This window comes from Enoplosus armatus, chromosome 14 (genome assembly GCF_043641665.1).
Source record: "Enoplosus armatus isolate fEnoArm2 chromosome 14, fEnoArm2.hap1, whole genome shotgun sequence".
In the NCBI taxonomy this organism is placed as follows: Eukaryota; Metazoa; Chordata; class Actinopteri; order Centrarchiformes; family Enoplosidae; genus Enoplosus; species Enoplosus armatus.
The window spans coordinates 530112-544128 of NC_092193.1; the positions used below are offsets into that span (position 1 = coordinate 530112).

Below are 14017 nucleotides of genomic sequence, written 5' to 3' on the forward strand. Positions count from 1 at the left end.
GACCTTTCTAAATAAAGATAATAGACTGGTTGTACTGTTTCATACGGTTCACAGTGATGAGGACGATGAAGATAAACTAGTGAAGAACAGACAAGATGGTCGACTACAATCAGAGAAGAAATGTTTTCAGCTTTAGTTTGCAGTTTAACAGACAGACTGCCAGGTATGATAAGATGGATCAGTGATGAGAGGGAACAGAAACACTTAGTGGAGTCTCTGCTCCCCGTCTGAGCCCCGAGGCTGCGGTCAGGTCGGATTAAACAACCAGCATTTACATGAACAGGCTTCTCTGTTCATGTAAATCACTGACGCTTCACTTTCATATATTACAGTCGTCTTAACTGAACATGAACAGGAGGAAAGACTACAGCCAGAAACCTGTTTCAGTGTTCATGTGAGTTTAAAATGGTGGATCAGAACTCTGAGCTGCAGCAGCTCCTCATGAATCACTCAGTCTCTTAATTAGTGATTCACTAAATCAGGTTGCACCATTACAACTTAAGAAATGTCTCAGCTAGTAAAGACTTCAGTAATGTGTAAATCTGTTGCTAGGAAACATCTGTAGCGCTGTCCAATCAGGAACAATCAATTATGTAAACAGGAAGTCACTGTAGCATCAAGAATTGTAAAATAACCTTCACAGTAACATTTTAGGAGGTCAAATTGATTTATTAAACTACACTGTCAGCCCTTGTTTTATTTATATCTGCATTCACGCAGAACTCTGTGTTCAGAGTGAGCTAAGCTAACCCACAGTGTTTGGTCATTTAGCTTCATTGTTATCATGTTTTGGAATTTAAAGTCATCTCAGTCTACATCATTAAACTGCATTTAGATTTTTTTAGAAGAGACAGGTTGGATAGAATCAGAATCAGAAATACTTTACTGATCCCCGGGTGGAAATTATACAGTACCGGTGCTCCCATTCAAGAGTAGAAAGTAGCATAAATTTAGAAATAAGAGTATGTACAAAAATAGTACAATAGCATGCTAACATTAGCACAGCTAATCCAGTTAACTAACAGTGTGTAACGGTTCCACCTGCAGTCAGTCAAATATTTAGCTAGAGCTAATCTCTAGTTTGTGAGGTGCAACCTGTTTTAATGAAGTGATGATGAAACTCCTCAGTGAACGCTGATGTCAGAACGAGGCTGTAAGTCTTTAATATGATGTCACACCTTCTGTCTCAGACACTTCAATGGCGTGTATGTGAGCAGTTGAAGTGTCTGACGTGATGAGTTAATTCATTGTTTCTGTTGACTGAATAATCATTTTAGTTTTTAAGCTTCAGAGCTTCCAGTCGTAACTAAGACTCAGGAGCTGGTCTTTACATGAGCTCTGATGTAACATGAACGCTGCATTAAGGTGGGAGTGTGGTGCCTTTAGGGGGAAGTTTGTTTTCACTCAACACAGGAGCAGTTCCTGCTGCTTCACTGACATTTTAAATGTAACTTTTATCTCGTAGATTTTTCCCCGTTTCCAAAAAAGGAACATAGCTTTTAGGATTGTCCTTTTTTGTATTTAGTTGTTTCAAAGCTCTGAAGTTAAAATAATGTTAAACATTAGCTGAGCCTGTTGGAGTCTGAAGACCTGAGCTGCTTCCAGGGTGAACAGATGTGCTGATGTGTTGTGGGGTCATTACAGTCATTGTCCAGCAGGTGGAGACATTTAGACTTGAAGTGTGGCAGATTTTACTTAGAAGGCTTTATGGAGGTCTGATGGATTCAGTATTTCACCAAAAACAGGTGACCTCTCATGACCCCTTACATTTATTACCTTACCCTTGGGGGTCCTGACCCCCCTGGGTTGGAAACCACTGGTCCAAAAAGGTTAGGGACCCCCCGATCTAATCACTGGTTCACTGTCATACTGTTGCTGGATTCATTGGGTCTACTGGGTCTACTGGGTTCACTGGGTCTACTGGGACACATCATTAATGGTAACAGCTGAACTTTTTCTGCAATGACGAGTCAAAACAAACAAACACTTTGAAACACAACAGAAGAAACATAATGGAGGTGAAACATCAGGTTACAGTCAAGACAGGGAAGAAAATCCCAAAATACGAATCTGAACAAACAAAGTTTCCATGTAATATGAAGGTGTGTAAGTTATAGGATGCAGTTGTGAGAGGGGTCATTTATTTAGTTAGTTATTTTGGCTGGACCTAATAAATAAAATGTAAATAGAAAAACGTTGAGAAGGAAGAATAATGTGTAAATATCACGAACATGAGTCTCAACGGCTGAGTTGGACTCATGTTCTTCATCCTGATGAAGCTCTGAAACTCATGTTCATGACATGTTCAGTCAACATGATAAAGAAGGAAATCCTCATATTTTGAGATGTTCACTACACATTTCCAGCTTTTTCTTGTTATGGCCCAAATGATTTAATTAATAAATTAGTTAATTGAGAAAATAATTGTTATTTGTAGCTCCAGGTTGAATCTCTATATACATATAATATGTGTACATCAAAGAGTTTCCCTCACATAACTAAGATGAGGGGAGCTGAAACCTGAAAAAAGGGCTCTAACATTGTTTATACAACATAACTTTCTTTATGATGTGCTCAATGTGAAGTTTCAACATAATATAAGTTATTTAAGTCTGTCTCTCTGGAGGATGTACCGTCAGTACGAGCTGAAACCAGAGAGTTGAGGTTCTGTCTCTAAGGTCATTTTATTTGATTTGGTCATTTGTCAGCTGAGAGCCAAGTTTGTAGAAATTAATTGAATTTGTGATGAAGATTTTGATGTAAATATATATTAGTAATCAGATTAGTTGTTATTAAATATAGAAAACAAAAGTGGTTCTAAAGTAGAACCTTGAGGAACACCTTTTTGCTGAGTTAACAAACACATTTCTTTCTGCCGTGAAAATACAAATTTTACCATAACAATGCATGCTGGGAAAGGCCAACAACACGGAGCTCCTCTGAAAGAAGATCATTAGATCAATAATGAGATTACCACCATCAGAGAGATGAAACATTATTATTAAGGTGTTGTGATGACTGATTTTAAATTCTGGAACAAATCATTGAAATAGGTCTAATTATTGGGATCAGTGTGTCACCACCCTTTATGAATATCAGTCGCATGATCTTCCTCCCCAGTTGTCGTGGAATTGTAGATGTTCAAGTTTCCCTTTGTTTGACTTTCTTCTTGTCGTCTCCAGCTTTTCTCCAACAGATAATAAATTTGCCACCTGCTCAGACGACGGGACGGTTCGTATCTGGGACTTCCTGCGCTGCCACGAGGAGAGGATCCTCAGAGGTACCAAACTACCAGAACTACTAACAAAAGCTCTGTCCACCTGAGGACGGGCTGATTAGAGCTCTAATAGGACGGATAATCAATGACAGATGGACTCAAAGTGGTTTAACACAGAAAACAACTGTGACTGAAAGTCTCTCAGACTCCAACGACAGAATAGAAATACTTTGACACAAATGATTAAACTTCACATTCCAACGATAAATCCATAAAAGATCGTGTCTGTATTAAACTCAGATCCTGGAGCTTTTAGTCTTCATTGAGTTCAACGTTGAGATAAATAAAACATTTCAAAATCAGTTTTTTTTTTTACTAAACGGCCAGAACAGAGCTGGTGGTCGTTTCTATGGAGTCCCAGAAAGGACAAATGTCACTGGTGGAAGTCAAACTACAATAAATATGTAAATAAATAATACAGTGAAGGAAGTCATTTCAATGTATGTATTACATAAAAAAGAAGCTTGATCTATTCCCTTATCTTTAATCAGTCCAAGTCGATTAAAAATAGTCATGGAACTCGTGTTTATTTATTCATGTTTAATGTATAATTTATTTATAGCAGATAAATGATTGATCCTTCAAATAATGCTGTATTAGACAAACCCTGGCCAACTGTAGTCTGAGGATATATATACTGTATGTGTGTGTATATATATTCAGACACAAATGATGTTCCAAGTCTATTAGTGATTCATTGTTTTTATTCAAAATTGTGATTTTAAAGTGCTGGTGGTGTGATTGCCTGCAATTGAAACTATAATGTAGATATTTAAGGAGCTGTACTTAATGTTACATCACATCTTAACAAACAACATAGGTTTGTTATTATTCTCAGCACAGTTATATCTTGTTGAAGATGATGTAGAGCTCAAGTCCAAAGTATAGTCCAAGTATAAAGAGTCTAGACCTGCTCTATTTGTAAAGTGTCGTGAGATGACTGGTGCTATATAAATAAAATTGAACTGAATTATTGTGTGTGTGTGTGTGTGTGCAGGTCACGGTGCTGATGTGAAGTGTGTCGACTGGCATCCCACTAAAGGTCTGGTGGTCTCCGGCAGTAAAGACAGCCAACAGCCAATCAAATTCTGGGACCCAAAGACCGGACAGAGTCTGGCGACACTGTGAGTTCATCAGGAGACGAAACTCTGACTCCTCAGTTAATGAGCTTGTGTGTCCACGAGGTCGTTTTAACATTTGATTTTCTGAATTTGTTGTTGAGACTCACGGTTGTATGTGAAGACATCGTGTCTCATAGATCCAGACACACTCAGACCAGGTGCATACATATAACATGTAAATACAGCTTTAGTCCAGCTGGAGACTCGCTGCTGCTGACAGTCAAGTCCAGCAGGTGGTTTTGATGAATCTGTGCTTCCTGTATTTGTTTCTCTTCATTTGAACATGTCTCTCCTCAGTCACGCCCACAAGAACACAGTGATGGAGGTGAAGTGGAACCTGAATGGTAATTGGCTGCTGACAGCGTCACGTGACCACCTGTGTAAACTGTTTGACATCAGAAACCTGAAGGAGGAGCTGCAGGTGTTCAGAGGACACAAGAAGGAGGCGACAGGTGAGTCTGAGCACAACCAGTGGTCCACAGGTAGAAATATATTCATTTACACACATCAGAGCCTGGAATTATCTAGAGCACTCTATTTGAACTGGATTGACTGGAAACAATCTTTATAATGTTCTTATAATGTTCAGGGGCCCTCTCTCTGGTGGACACACCACGGGGGCCCTGCACATACATGTCCCTCCCTGTCTGTGCAGCTGTACGTGTTTGCTGTCTAGTTACACACAAATGTAAAGACAGCATTTAAGCTGAAAGCATGAGGACGGGTCTACAGGGGAACCGTTAAATAATCTAAAAACTCAAAAACAATATGATGGTTTCCGATGTGCTGTGAATCAGTAAACTGAACGTCGTGTCTGTTTTTGTTCTGTCTCTGTTTGTGTCCTCAGCGGTGGCCTGGCATCCCGTCCATGAGGGTCTTTTTGCCAGCGGAGGCTCTGATGGCTCTCTGCTCTTCTGGCACACTGGGTAATGATGTTAAACCTGATCAGACTCTGACTGACATGAAACTGACCCACAGTCAGCTGCTATAAATGACTAACAGAGTTTGCCTCAAACATATGATGAAGCTGAATCAACACAAACAGATGTTTCTGTTATTTTGTCCATCCCTCGTGGTTTGACTGTTTCAGATGTTTACTGGTGTTGTTGTTTGTGTCAGGGTGGAGAAGGAGGTTGGAGGGATGGAGATGGCTCATGAGGGGATGATCTGGAGTCTGGCCTGGCACCCGCTGGGTCACATCCTCTGCTCCGGATCCAATGACCACACCAGGTACGTATACAACATATACACAACTTATATACATATATATACATATATAGTGTAACCCTGACATTTCTGGAACAGAGTCGGACCAGTTTGTTTCTTAACTATTCTCTGCACTTGTTTTGATTTTGCAGTAAATTCTGGACGAGGAATCGACCGGGTGATAAGATGAGAGACCGTTACAACCTGAACCTGCTGCCTGGGATGTCAGAGGACGGCATGGAGTACGGTGAGCGCAGGGCGACAAATATCACAAGTGTTTGTGATTTTATTTGATCACAGCTGTTAATCATTCTGTGTTTCTGTGTGCGTGTTTCAGATGACATGGACCTGAACAGCGTGGCCTCCATCCCTGGTATGGGGATCCCTGAGCAGCTGAAGGCAGCCATGGAGCAGGAGCAGAGCAGTAAGTCTCATCCTGGAACATCCTGGAACCTGAGATCTCTTACTCAGGTGAAACTCGTGTAACTCAGGTGTAACTGTTGTGTCCAGGTAAAGAGGCGGCTCCTGAGGTGGAGATGTCCATCCCCGGTCTAGACTGGGGCATGGATGAGGTCATGGGTAAAGACACCAAGAAGGTCCCGCAAAAGAAGGTCCCATATGCCAAACCGATCCCAGCACAGTTCCAACAGGTAAGCACCTGAGCACTGATGAACACCTGGACAATGATCAACCCATGAAGCTGGTCTTCAGCTCACCATGACGTTTTGATTGCTGTACATCAAGTTGTGAAGTTGTAATGAAGTCGGTGCTGTAGAAACAGTATAACCCACGTTGGTGTTGCTGACTGGTAACTCCTTTACCTCTCTACAGGCCTGGGCCGAGAATAAAGTACCCATGATGCCGCCTGGTGGAGATTTGTCCAAAGACCGAAAGGTGGAGCAGAAAGTGGACACAAAGAAGAAAACTCAGGCAGAGATCGAGCAGGAGATGGCAGCTTTGCAGTACACCAACCCCATGTTGCTAGAGGTGGGCGGCTCACAGTTACACTCTTTACTGGTGTGTGATCCCTCAGCAGAGTTAGCCGTCACTAGTTAGGAATGTTATCGTTACTCAAACACAGGGCTCTTTATTTTCTATATAAATATGAATATAAAAATCATATTTGAATTTTTTTATTTTTTTTTATTATTCTTGTACATAATCAGCAGTTGAGGCAATTCTGTCCTGCATAGCCTAGCAACAACCTAGCAACCATCCGGTAATAAACCAGCAACCCCGGTAATACCATAGCAACCAATTAGCAATGCCTCATCAACAAGGATTATTAGGATTTTATCTAGAAATCCAAAGCAATGCCAAAGTATCCACAGAGCAACAAACCTTTGAGCCACGTAGCAACCATCGAGCAAAATCCCAGTCACACCCTGACAACTCTAGCAACAACATACAAGGTCCTTACAACAACACCCAAGCAACAGTCCAACCAAAGGTCGTACCATAAAGACCTCCATAAAGTACCTAGTAGCCCCCCAACAACCACCCAATAACACCTCATAAAACCATCAATTAGAATTTAGAAGCTGAAGTTGGTGTTAAAGGGTCTGATCTCATTTAAACGTGTCTTTGGTTCTTTGTGCAGCAAATGAAGATGGACCGGATGAACCAGATGAACGCAGATGGGAACCTGGGCCCCCCACAGGGACAGGGCCCTATGCCCCCCTTCTCCGGCCCTGGAGGTCCCGGGGGCCCAATGCCTCCTGGCCAGCAGGGCTTTCCTCCAAACATGCCTCCTCAGCAGATGTCCAACAACATGGGGCCTCCCATGGGCCCTGGAAGCATGCAGGCTCCTTTCATGCCCCCTGGACAGATGGGGCCACCCTCTGGACCCCAGCCTCATCAAGGGCCCCCTCAGGGCATGATGGGACCACCAGACATGCAAGGACCCCAAGGTATGCAGAGACACCCCGGCCCTCCCAGAAACATGGGCCCCCAAGGGCCTCACGGTATGGGACCCAGGGGGATGCAGGGGCCCCCTGGTGGGATGATGGGCCCCCCTCCTCGAGGAATGGGTCCCAGAGATCCTCAGGGGCCTCCACCTCAGGGGGGCATGATGCCACCTCAGGGGAACATGATGGGCCCTCAGGGTCCTATGCAGGGTGGGATGATGGGGCCCCCACCCAGGACACACGGCAACATGCCAAACAACTATGGGATTGGCAACATGCAGGGGCCCCCAGGAGGGATGCACGGGCCTCCAGGAAATATGCAGGGGCCCCCAGGTAACATGCAAGGACCCCATGGAAACATGCAGGGCCCCCCTGGTAACATGCAAGGACCCCACGGAAACATGCAGGGGCCCCAAGGAAACATGCAAGGACCCCACGGAAACATGCAAGGACCCCCAGGAAACATACAAGGACCCCATGGAAACATGCAGGGGCCTCCAGGAAACATGCAGGGGCCCCCATACATGCAGCACCAGGTGAGTTTGTGTTTAGTCACAAAGAGAAGATTTAAATTCAGTTTCATTTCGTATCATCAGGACTTCTAAATGGTTCAGGATCAGTTTCAGCAGGGCTGGTGTTAAAGCTGCTGTATAAATCTGATTTGGTCTTTCCAGGGTCAGAACTCGGGGCCTATGATGCATGGGATGGGGCAGCAGGGGCCCAACAACAAAGGTAAGATCACAGAAAGTCTTATTTATAAGAGGTTTAGATCAGTTCATATGTGGAGTTCCCCTGGGTTCCTTTTCAGGCCCCATTTTATTTGCACTACATGTGTTTCCACTGGGGTCTGTTTTTCCAAAAACACTTGTGAGCATGTTAGCACTGTGTTCTCACTACTGTTGACTCTTCTCATGTAAGGAGACCCTCGGGGGCCACCGCCCAACCACCACATGGGCCCTCCTGACCGGCAGGGTCCCGGAGGACCAGACCAGGGCTCAGGTTCTTATTGGGGGGACAACCAGCAGGGTCGACGTGGACCGCAGGACTTTGATGGAGGCCAGGACTTTCACAGCAGAGGAGAGGAGGGCTGGAGACAAGGACCTGGGCCAGGATACCAGGGAGGAGGAGGCCACAGGGGGGCAGGACACCGAGGAGGAGGAGGAGGAGGAGGAGGGAATGTAGGGAACTGGGGCCCTGACGAGAGGTTCACTGGAGGAGAGTTCAGAGGACGGAGAGACGACAGGTGAGGCACTTTTCTTCTGAGGTCAAACAGGAGCTAAAACTGAACCTGCAGAGTCTCAGAGGTTTGAACAGGTCTGAACTGGACTCACTGGGTGTTTCAGGTTCAGAGGAGGAGGCCCCGGCCGGCCCGGAGGTCGAGGTTACCCTGATGAGTACGGTGGCCAGGAGGAGGGCTTCGATGGCCCAGAGGAGATGGGTCGAGGCTGGGACAACGGAGGCAGGGGGAGGCCTCCTCGAGGAGGAGGTCCACCCAGAGGAGGAGGTCAGTGGAACCAGAATTGTCTTCTATTCTGTCCCGTAGAGTCCAAAAAAAGTTTTTCAGATGTCAGAGGGTGACAGATTTTGGTCAAATTGAACTCCGACATGGAAACTGTGAATCAACATTTATCCGTCTGAGAGTCACAAACCAGAATATTGGATTATTCCTCTGCAGACTCTTATTGTGGCGGTTGTCTCCTTGTCTTCCTGTCTGTAGGTCACGATAGTTATCGGGATGGTCAGCAGATGCATGATGGGTCGTCTCCGGCCGGTCGCGAGCGCTCCTCCTCCCTGCAGGGGATGGACATGGCGTCTCTGCCCCCCCGGAAGCGTCCGTGGCAGGACGGACCAGGAACTGGAGACCCCCGAGAGCGAGAGTCACCAGGAGCTGACGGAGGTGAAAACTATACCCGAGTTACTATCAGCTGATTTATAATAACGTTTTAAACACTCAGGGTCAGATTTCTGTTGATATTCATGGTCCTCAGGAGGATATGTAATGACCCACTTGACCTTCCCTATAGCGCCACCAACAGGTCAAAATGTCACAAGAAAAGTCAGTCCTTCCTGCTCCTCAGAGGATGAACGCCTACTGTCCTGTAGCGCCCCCCTCCGGACAAACTCCGACATATATATAATGTATATGTTAAGTTTTATATGATGTGTGCTTTAAAGTTGTGTTTGTGTTTTATGGATCTGAGGACAGGAAGGAGACAATAAAGAAACTTAAAACACCAGAATCTCAAACTTCCTCTGAACCACCAAAAAAAAAGGGTTTTATTGTGTGATCTAACCCCCTCATGTCCGTCTCTGCTGTGTCCCGGCAGGTCGTCCCCCTCAGAGGGAGGACGGGGGTTATGGTCCTTCTGGTCGAGGTGGACGAGGCGGCTGGGGTCCTGGAGGAGGACCAGGACCCGCCCCCAGGAGAGGAGGACCAGCACCCAGAGGACCACCGAGGGGGGGCAGCCGGGGCCGGTAGTCCTGAATTTAAAAAAATCCCATGAAAATCCCCTCCTCTCCTCTGGTCCCTCTACAGGCCTGAGATCAAGTCCAGATCTTGAAAACCGTCAGACAAACTTTTGGTCATGTGACACATTCAGACCTCTGCTGCAGTAAAGGACGGTGGTTTCTGACTGGTCCACACTGACTCAGCAGATTCATGAAACACCTGAGCTGCCAGGTGGACGAACAGGAAGCCAGTAAAGACCAGGATTATTTTAATGTAAAATATTGTAGAGAATCATCAGCTGTCTTCGTGTTTTCGTTTCAGAGTCAACACTTTGTCTTCAGGTTGTTGCTTTTTGTCCTTTTTTGTAAGAGATTTCTATGTTTTCATGTTTTCACCGACTCCACTGAGGTGGACAATAAAGATTCACACTTCAACTCCATCCGGTACCACAGCTCCACATGTGGACCAGGGGTGGGTTTAGGACGTTTTAAAGGAGGGGGGCACGTTTGTAAAATGAGTAAAAATGTGTTGAGATTCACATTTAGATTCAATGTTTGTTTCTTCAGTGTAATATATATTTTAATATGAACTAATATCAGTAAATAGCTGATATTTGTAACTCCACATCCTACAGATTACGACACATCGGGCCCCTCCTACACAGGAGCAAGACCCCCAGATTGGAAGACAGAGACTTCAACAGTGCGGCTGCGTCTCGTGGTTCACTTGTTATCGAATCAAAACAAACACCTGACATGACGCTGAAAAAGCTGATTCAGGGCTAAAGGCTCCTTTTGTCCTTTTTCCAGCGTGGACCTGATTAGAAACAGGAAGTTTGTGAAGACACGTGCACTTAATCTATTCGTTAGTTACATCAACACGTCTTTCAGTCAGTGCACAGAAAACATGTAATTACAGGCAAACCTACGAGGTATGTAGAGAAAAAGGTTAATAATTCATATTTACTTTAACTGGATTTGTTTTGCACTTTTGGCAGTTCAAAGAAACTGTATGAACTCTTCAAACTACAGACTGTCTCCAGTCCAGCTGATCACACATGAAATCAAACCGTTTAGTTTATTTCCTGTATTTAAGAGATTTTTCCAAGCTACCACCCAGATAAATGTTAATGATTCCAAGTTTCACAGTTCATCAGGCTACAGCTGAAACGTCTTTTTAACCTTTATTTGGTTGTTTGGTCCTCTGAGCAGCAGCAGCGGTCTGTCTTGCAGGTCAGTGTTCTGGGTTTAGTGGACTCCCACAGCATCAGTTCTCCAGTCAACCAAATATTAGACTGATATCAGTGTCTGTTAACAGCAGCCAATAAGCAATAATCATCAGCCTGCAGAGGAATGTACCGACAAAATAAAGTTGGTCCTTTCTAAACCGGGACCTCCTGCAGACCCTTCAGCGGGCCCTGTTTTGGCAGTCGGTGCTGTAAGCCTGGTGGATGTGTGACCCCGCCGCGAATCTATGAGATCTATCCGGTCTCTGACCCTCAGTCCCGGTTCAGATTGGCATGGTTTTCCCGGTGACAGTCCTTTTGATGGCAGACGCCGCCATCCCTCCCATGAAGCGGATCCCGGCGCTTCCACCGGGAAGCAGCGACACCACGTACCCGACGATGACGGTGACCTGCAGGGCGGCTCCAAGCGCAGTCAGCACGGTGCTGTGGAGGCTCAGCGCCGCGTACAGAGTCCCTCCGAGGGCGCACAGGTAGACCGCGGCTCCGGGAGAGGTGGGCAGGCCGGCGGCGAGTCTGCTGGGGCCGCGCAGCACCGCCGCCGCCGCGATGGCGAACAGCGAACCGAGCGACCAGAGCAGCGCGAACTTGCGGGCGTAGAGGAGCAGCAGGGGCGCGTACAGCGCCGACAGTCCGAAACACATCGCGGAAAATGACACGCACACCCCGAAGGCCACCAGCCGCTGCCGGCGGCTCATGCCCGGCAGGCAGGGGTCCGGCTCGGCCGTCCACGGCCAAGAAAAGCCGCTGTTTCCGCTGGAGCTCTGGCCGGACGGACTGCCACCGCGGCTCCCGGACCACGGGCGCGACCACCGCCCGAACCAGCTCCCGGGTACTGGCTCCGGCTCGTCCAGGTCCACAGTGGTGCTGGAGCTGGACAGGGAGATGGTCTTAGCGCCGCCACCTTTGGACTGAGCCAAATACTCCTGAAGCTGTCGGTTCAATTCCGCCATGACGGAGGAAGCTAACTGGCTAACTGTTAGCAAGCAGAGCTTCTTCTTCGCTCACGTTTCTGCCTCTCTCTCTAAACTTCCGGCTGCCCTCCACTGCCCCCCACAGGACAAGAGACGAATCACATCTGTTAATATCCGCTCCTGGCGGAGCTGCCGGTTTTATAGAAAAATAAATATACCATTTTTTAAAATAATACATTATTTTGTTCTCATACAAGCAGCACATAAACGGGTGAACCAGGCGTGACAGGTGAGGTCTAGAAGCTGCCGGCAGACACTGGACCTTTAAAACAAACATCACATTGGTTTAATAAAAGTAAATATGAAATAGATGAAACTAATATAAATGTGTGATGCAGCGCTGATCAGCTCAGCTGGATGTTTTCATCCAGTCGTGTTGTGACGTCTTCTTATAATTATAACAGTTGAAACACTTAATAAACTGCACCAAAGAGAAAGAATAACAAATAGTTTAACAGAAGAACATTTTGATTCATCTTGAACATTTCATCTGTTCATTAATAATAATATGTGTAGTAATAATACTTTCTTACATATTTATTTCAGATATTTTATCTGTGAAATAAGTTTCACGTTTTTAGTCTACTTTTGAAGATAATTAATTATTTTATTTGTGATAATCATCAATCAATAACATATTGAGTGTTTACAGAAAACTTTACAGGTCAGTGTGTTTTCTCGGTTGTTTTGGTTTTTGGTTGTCAGGATTGTTGGTCTTATTGTGGTAAAAGTCACATGACTTCCGGACGCGCTTTCAGCTGTCGGACTAAAATTAACCCTTCAGTTCATTGGCCGGCCGACTGACACACACAGCCATCTACGGTATCATCGGTGTGTGTGTGTGTGTGTGTGTGTTCATTCAGGGCAGTGAGCAGAGGAAGAAACAACTAAAACCAAAGTGAAGGAACCGACCAGGCAGCAGGTAACACACACACACACACACACACACACACACACACACACCTGCAGTAACACACACACATGTGGACACATTGCCAAAATGAACCTGTTTAAACACAACCTGTTTTACACAACCTGTCTTTCTCAGTTCTTGTGTTTTTGTGAGACACCATCTGTTATGTTTCACTACTACACTGCACATTACTTGTACATGGTATTTGTACACGTACATGGCTAGCCTAGCTTAGCACAAAGACTGGGAGCAGGGGGAAACTGCTAGCGTAGCTCATCCAAAGAGAAAACATCCAGTCGGCCTGATTGACATGTTGTTTATTGCACAAGTGTAGAAACAGAAAGGTAAGAAGACATTGTGCTTTTAGCAGTTAGTGTTGGAGTGTTGGGCAACTGTCCCGGGACCCCAGACCCTCAGGGGGTCCTGAAAGCCCCAGGTTAGTTTGTGGTAATTTTATTTCTGGCAAATGTCTCTGTTATTACTGTATAAAGCATAATATAAAGAGGACAGCGATGGGCCGAGGAGACACCTACATTACTAACGAATCTGGAGGCCCTCAATTAGAATTTATTTCATGGCCTTTATTTTTTCACTTTATATTGTGCTTTCATGGTACACTGCATCAATACATTTGTGTTTAATCCGGTCTCTGAAGTCCTGAACTCAGAGTGGACTGCTGACTAGCTGGTTAGATAACAACATACAACATGTAAATCACACAGACTTGGAGATGGAAGGTGGATGGAGCTTGGCTAGCAGTTTCCCCCTGCTTCCAGTCTTTGTGCTAAGCTAGGCTAAACACGTCCTGTACTGGATACACGGAGATGAACCTGAATCAGAGGGTTTCTGTCTGGAGGCTCACTGTTAGAGATGATCAGGTGCTGGTTGGTCCTCAGTAGTATTTTAACCCCAGTGTGTGTTTCCTGA

General features: G+C 45.4%; 2 protein-coding genes across 2 annotated transcripts in view; one reads left to right on the plus strand and one right to left on the minus strand.

The window, feature by feature from the left end:
- The window catches only part of wdr33 (WD repeat domain 33), a 26360-nt gene extending 15862 nt beyond the window's left edge, over positions 1 to 10498 (plus strand). The window contains exons 7-21 of the mRNA XM_070919001.1: positions 3183 to 3280; positions 4275 to 4401; positions 4696 to 4850; positions 5246 to 5324; positions 5518 to 5628; positions 5757 to 5851; positions 5942 to 6028; positions 6115 to 6254; positions 6436 to 6591; positions 7205 to 8047; positions 8186 to 8243; positions 8430 to 8754; positions 8855 to 9015; positions 9229 to 9408; positions 9839 to 10498. Coding sequence (XP_070775102.1) covers positions 3183 to 3280; positions 4275 to 4401; positions 4696 to 4850; positions 5246 to 5324; positions 5518 to 5628; positions 5757 to 5851; positions 5942 to 6028; positions 6115 to 6254; positions 6436 to 6591; positions 7205 to 8047; positions 8186 to 8243; positions 8430 to 8754; positions 8855 to 9015; positions 9229 to 9408; positions 9839 to 9990 — 2767 coding nt within the window. The 3' untranslated portion in view covers positions 9991 to 10498. The remainder of the gene's footprint in view (positions 1 to 3182; positions 3281 to 4274; positions 4402 to 4695; positions 4851 to 5245; positions 5325 to 5517; positions 5629 to 5756; positions 5852 to 5941; positions 6029 to 6114; positions 6255 to 6435; positions 6592 to 7204; positions 8048 to 8185; positions 8244 to 8429; positions 8755 to 8854; positions 9016 to 9228; positions 9409 to 9838) is intronic.
- On the minus strand, positions 10451 to 12168 carry sft2d3 (SFT2 domain containing 3). The gene has a single exon (XM_070919002.1). It carries the CDS (start codon positions 12154 to 12156, stop codon positions 11470 to 11472), a length of 687 nt encoding a protein of 228 aa, XP_070775103.1. The 5' UTR covers positions 12157 to 12168; the 3' UTR covers positions 10451 to 11469.
- Positions 12169 to 14017: the final 1849 nt, after the last annotated feature.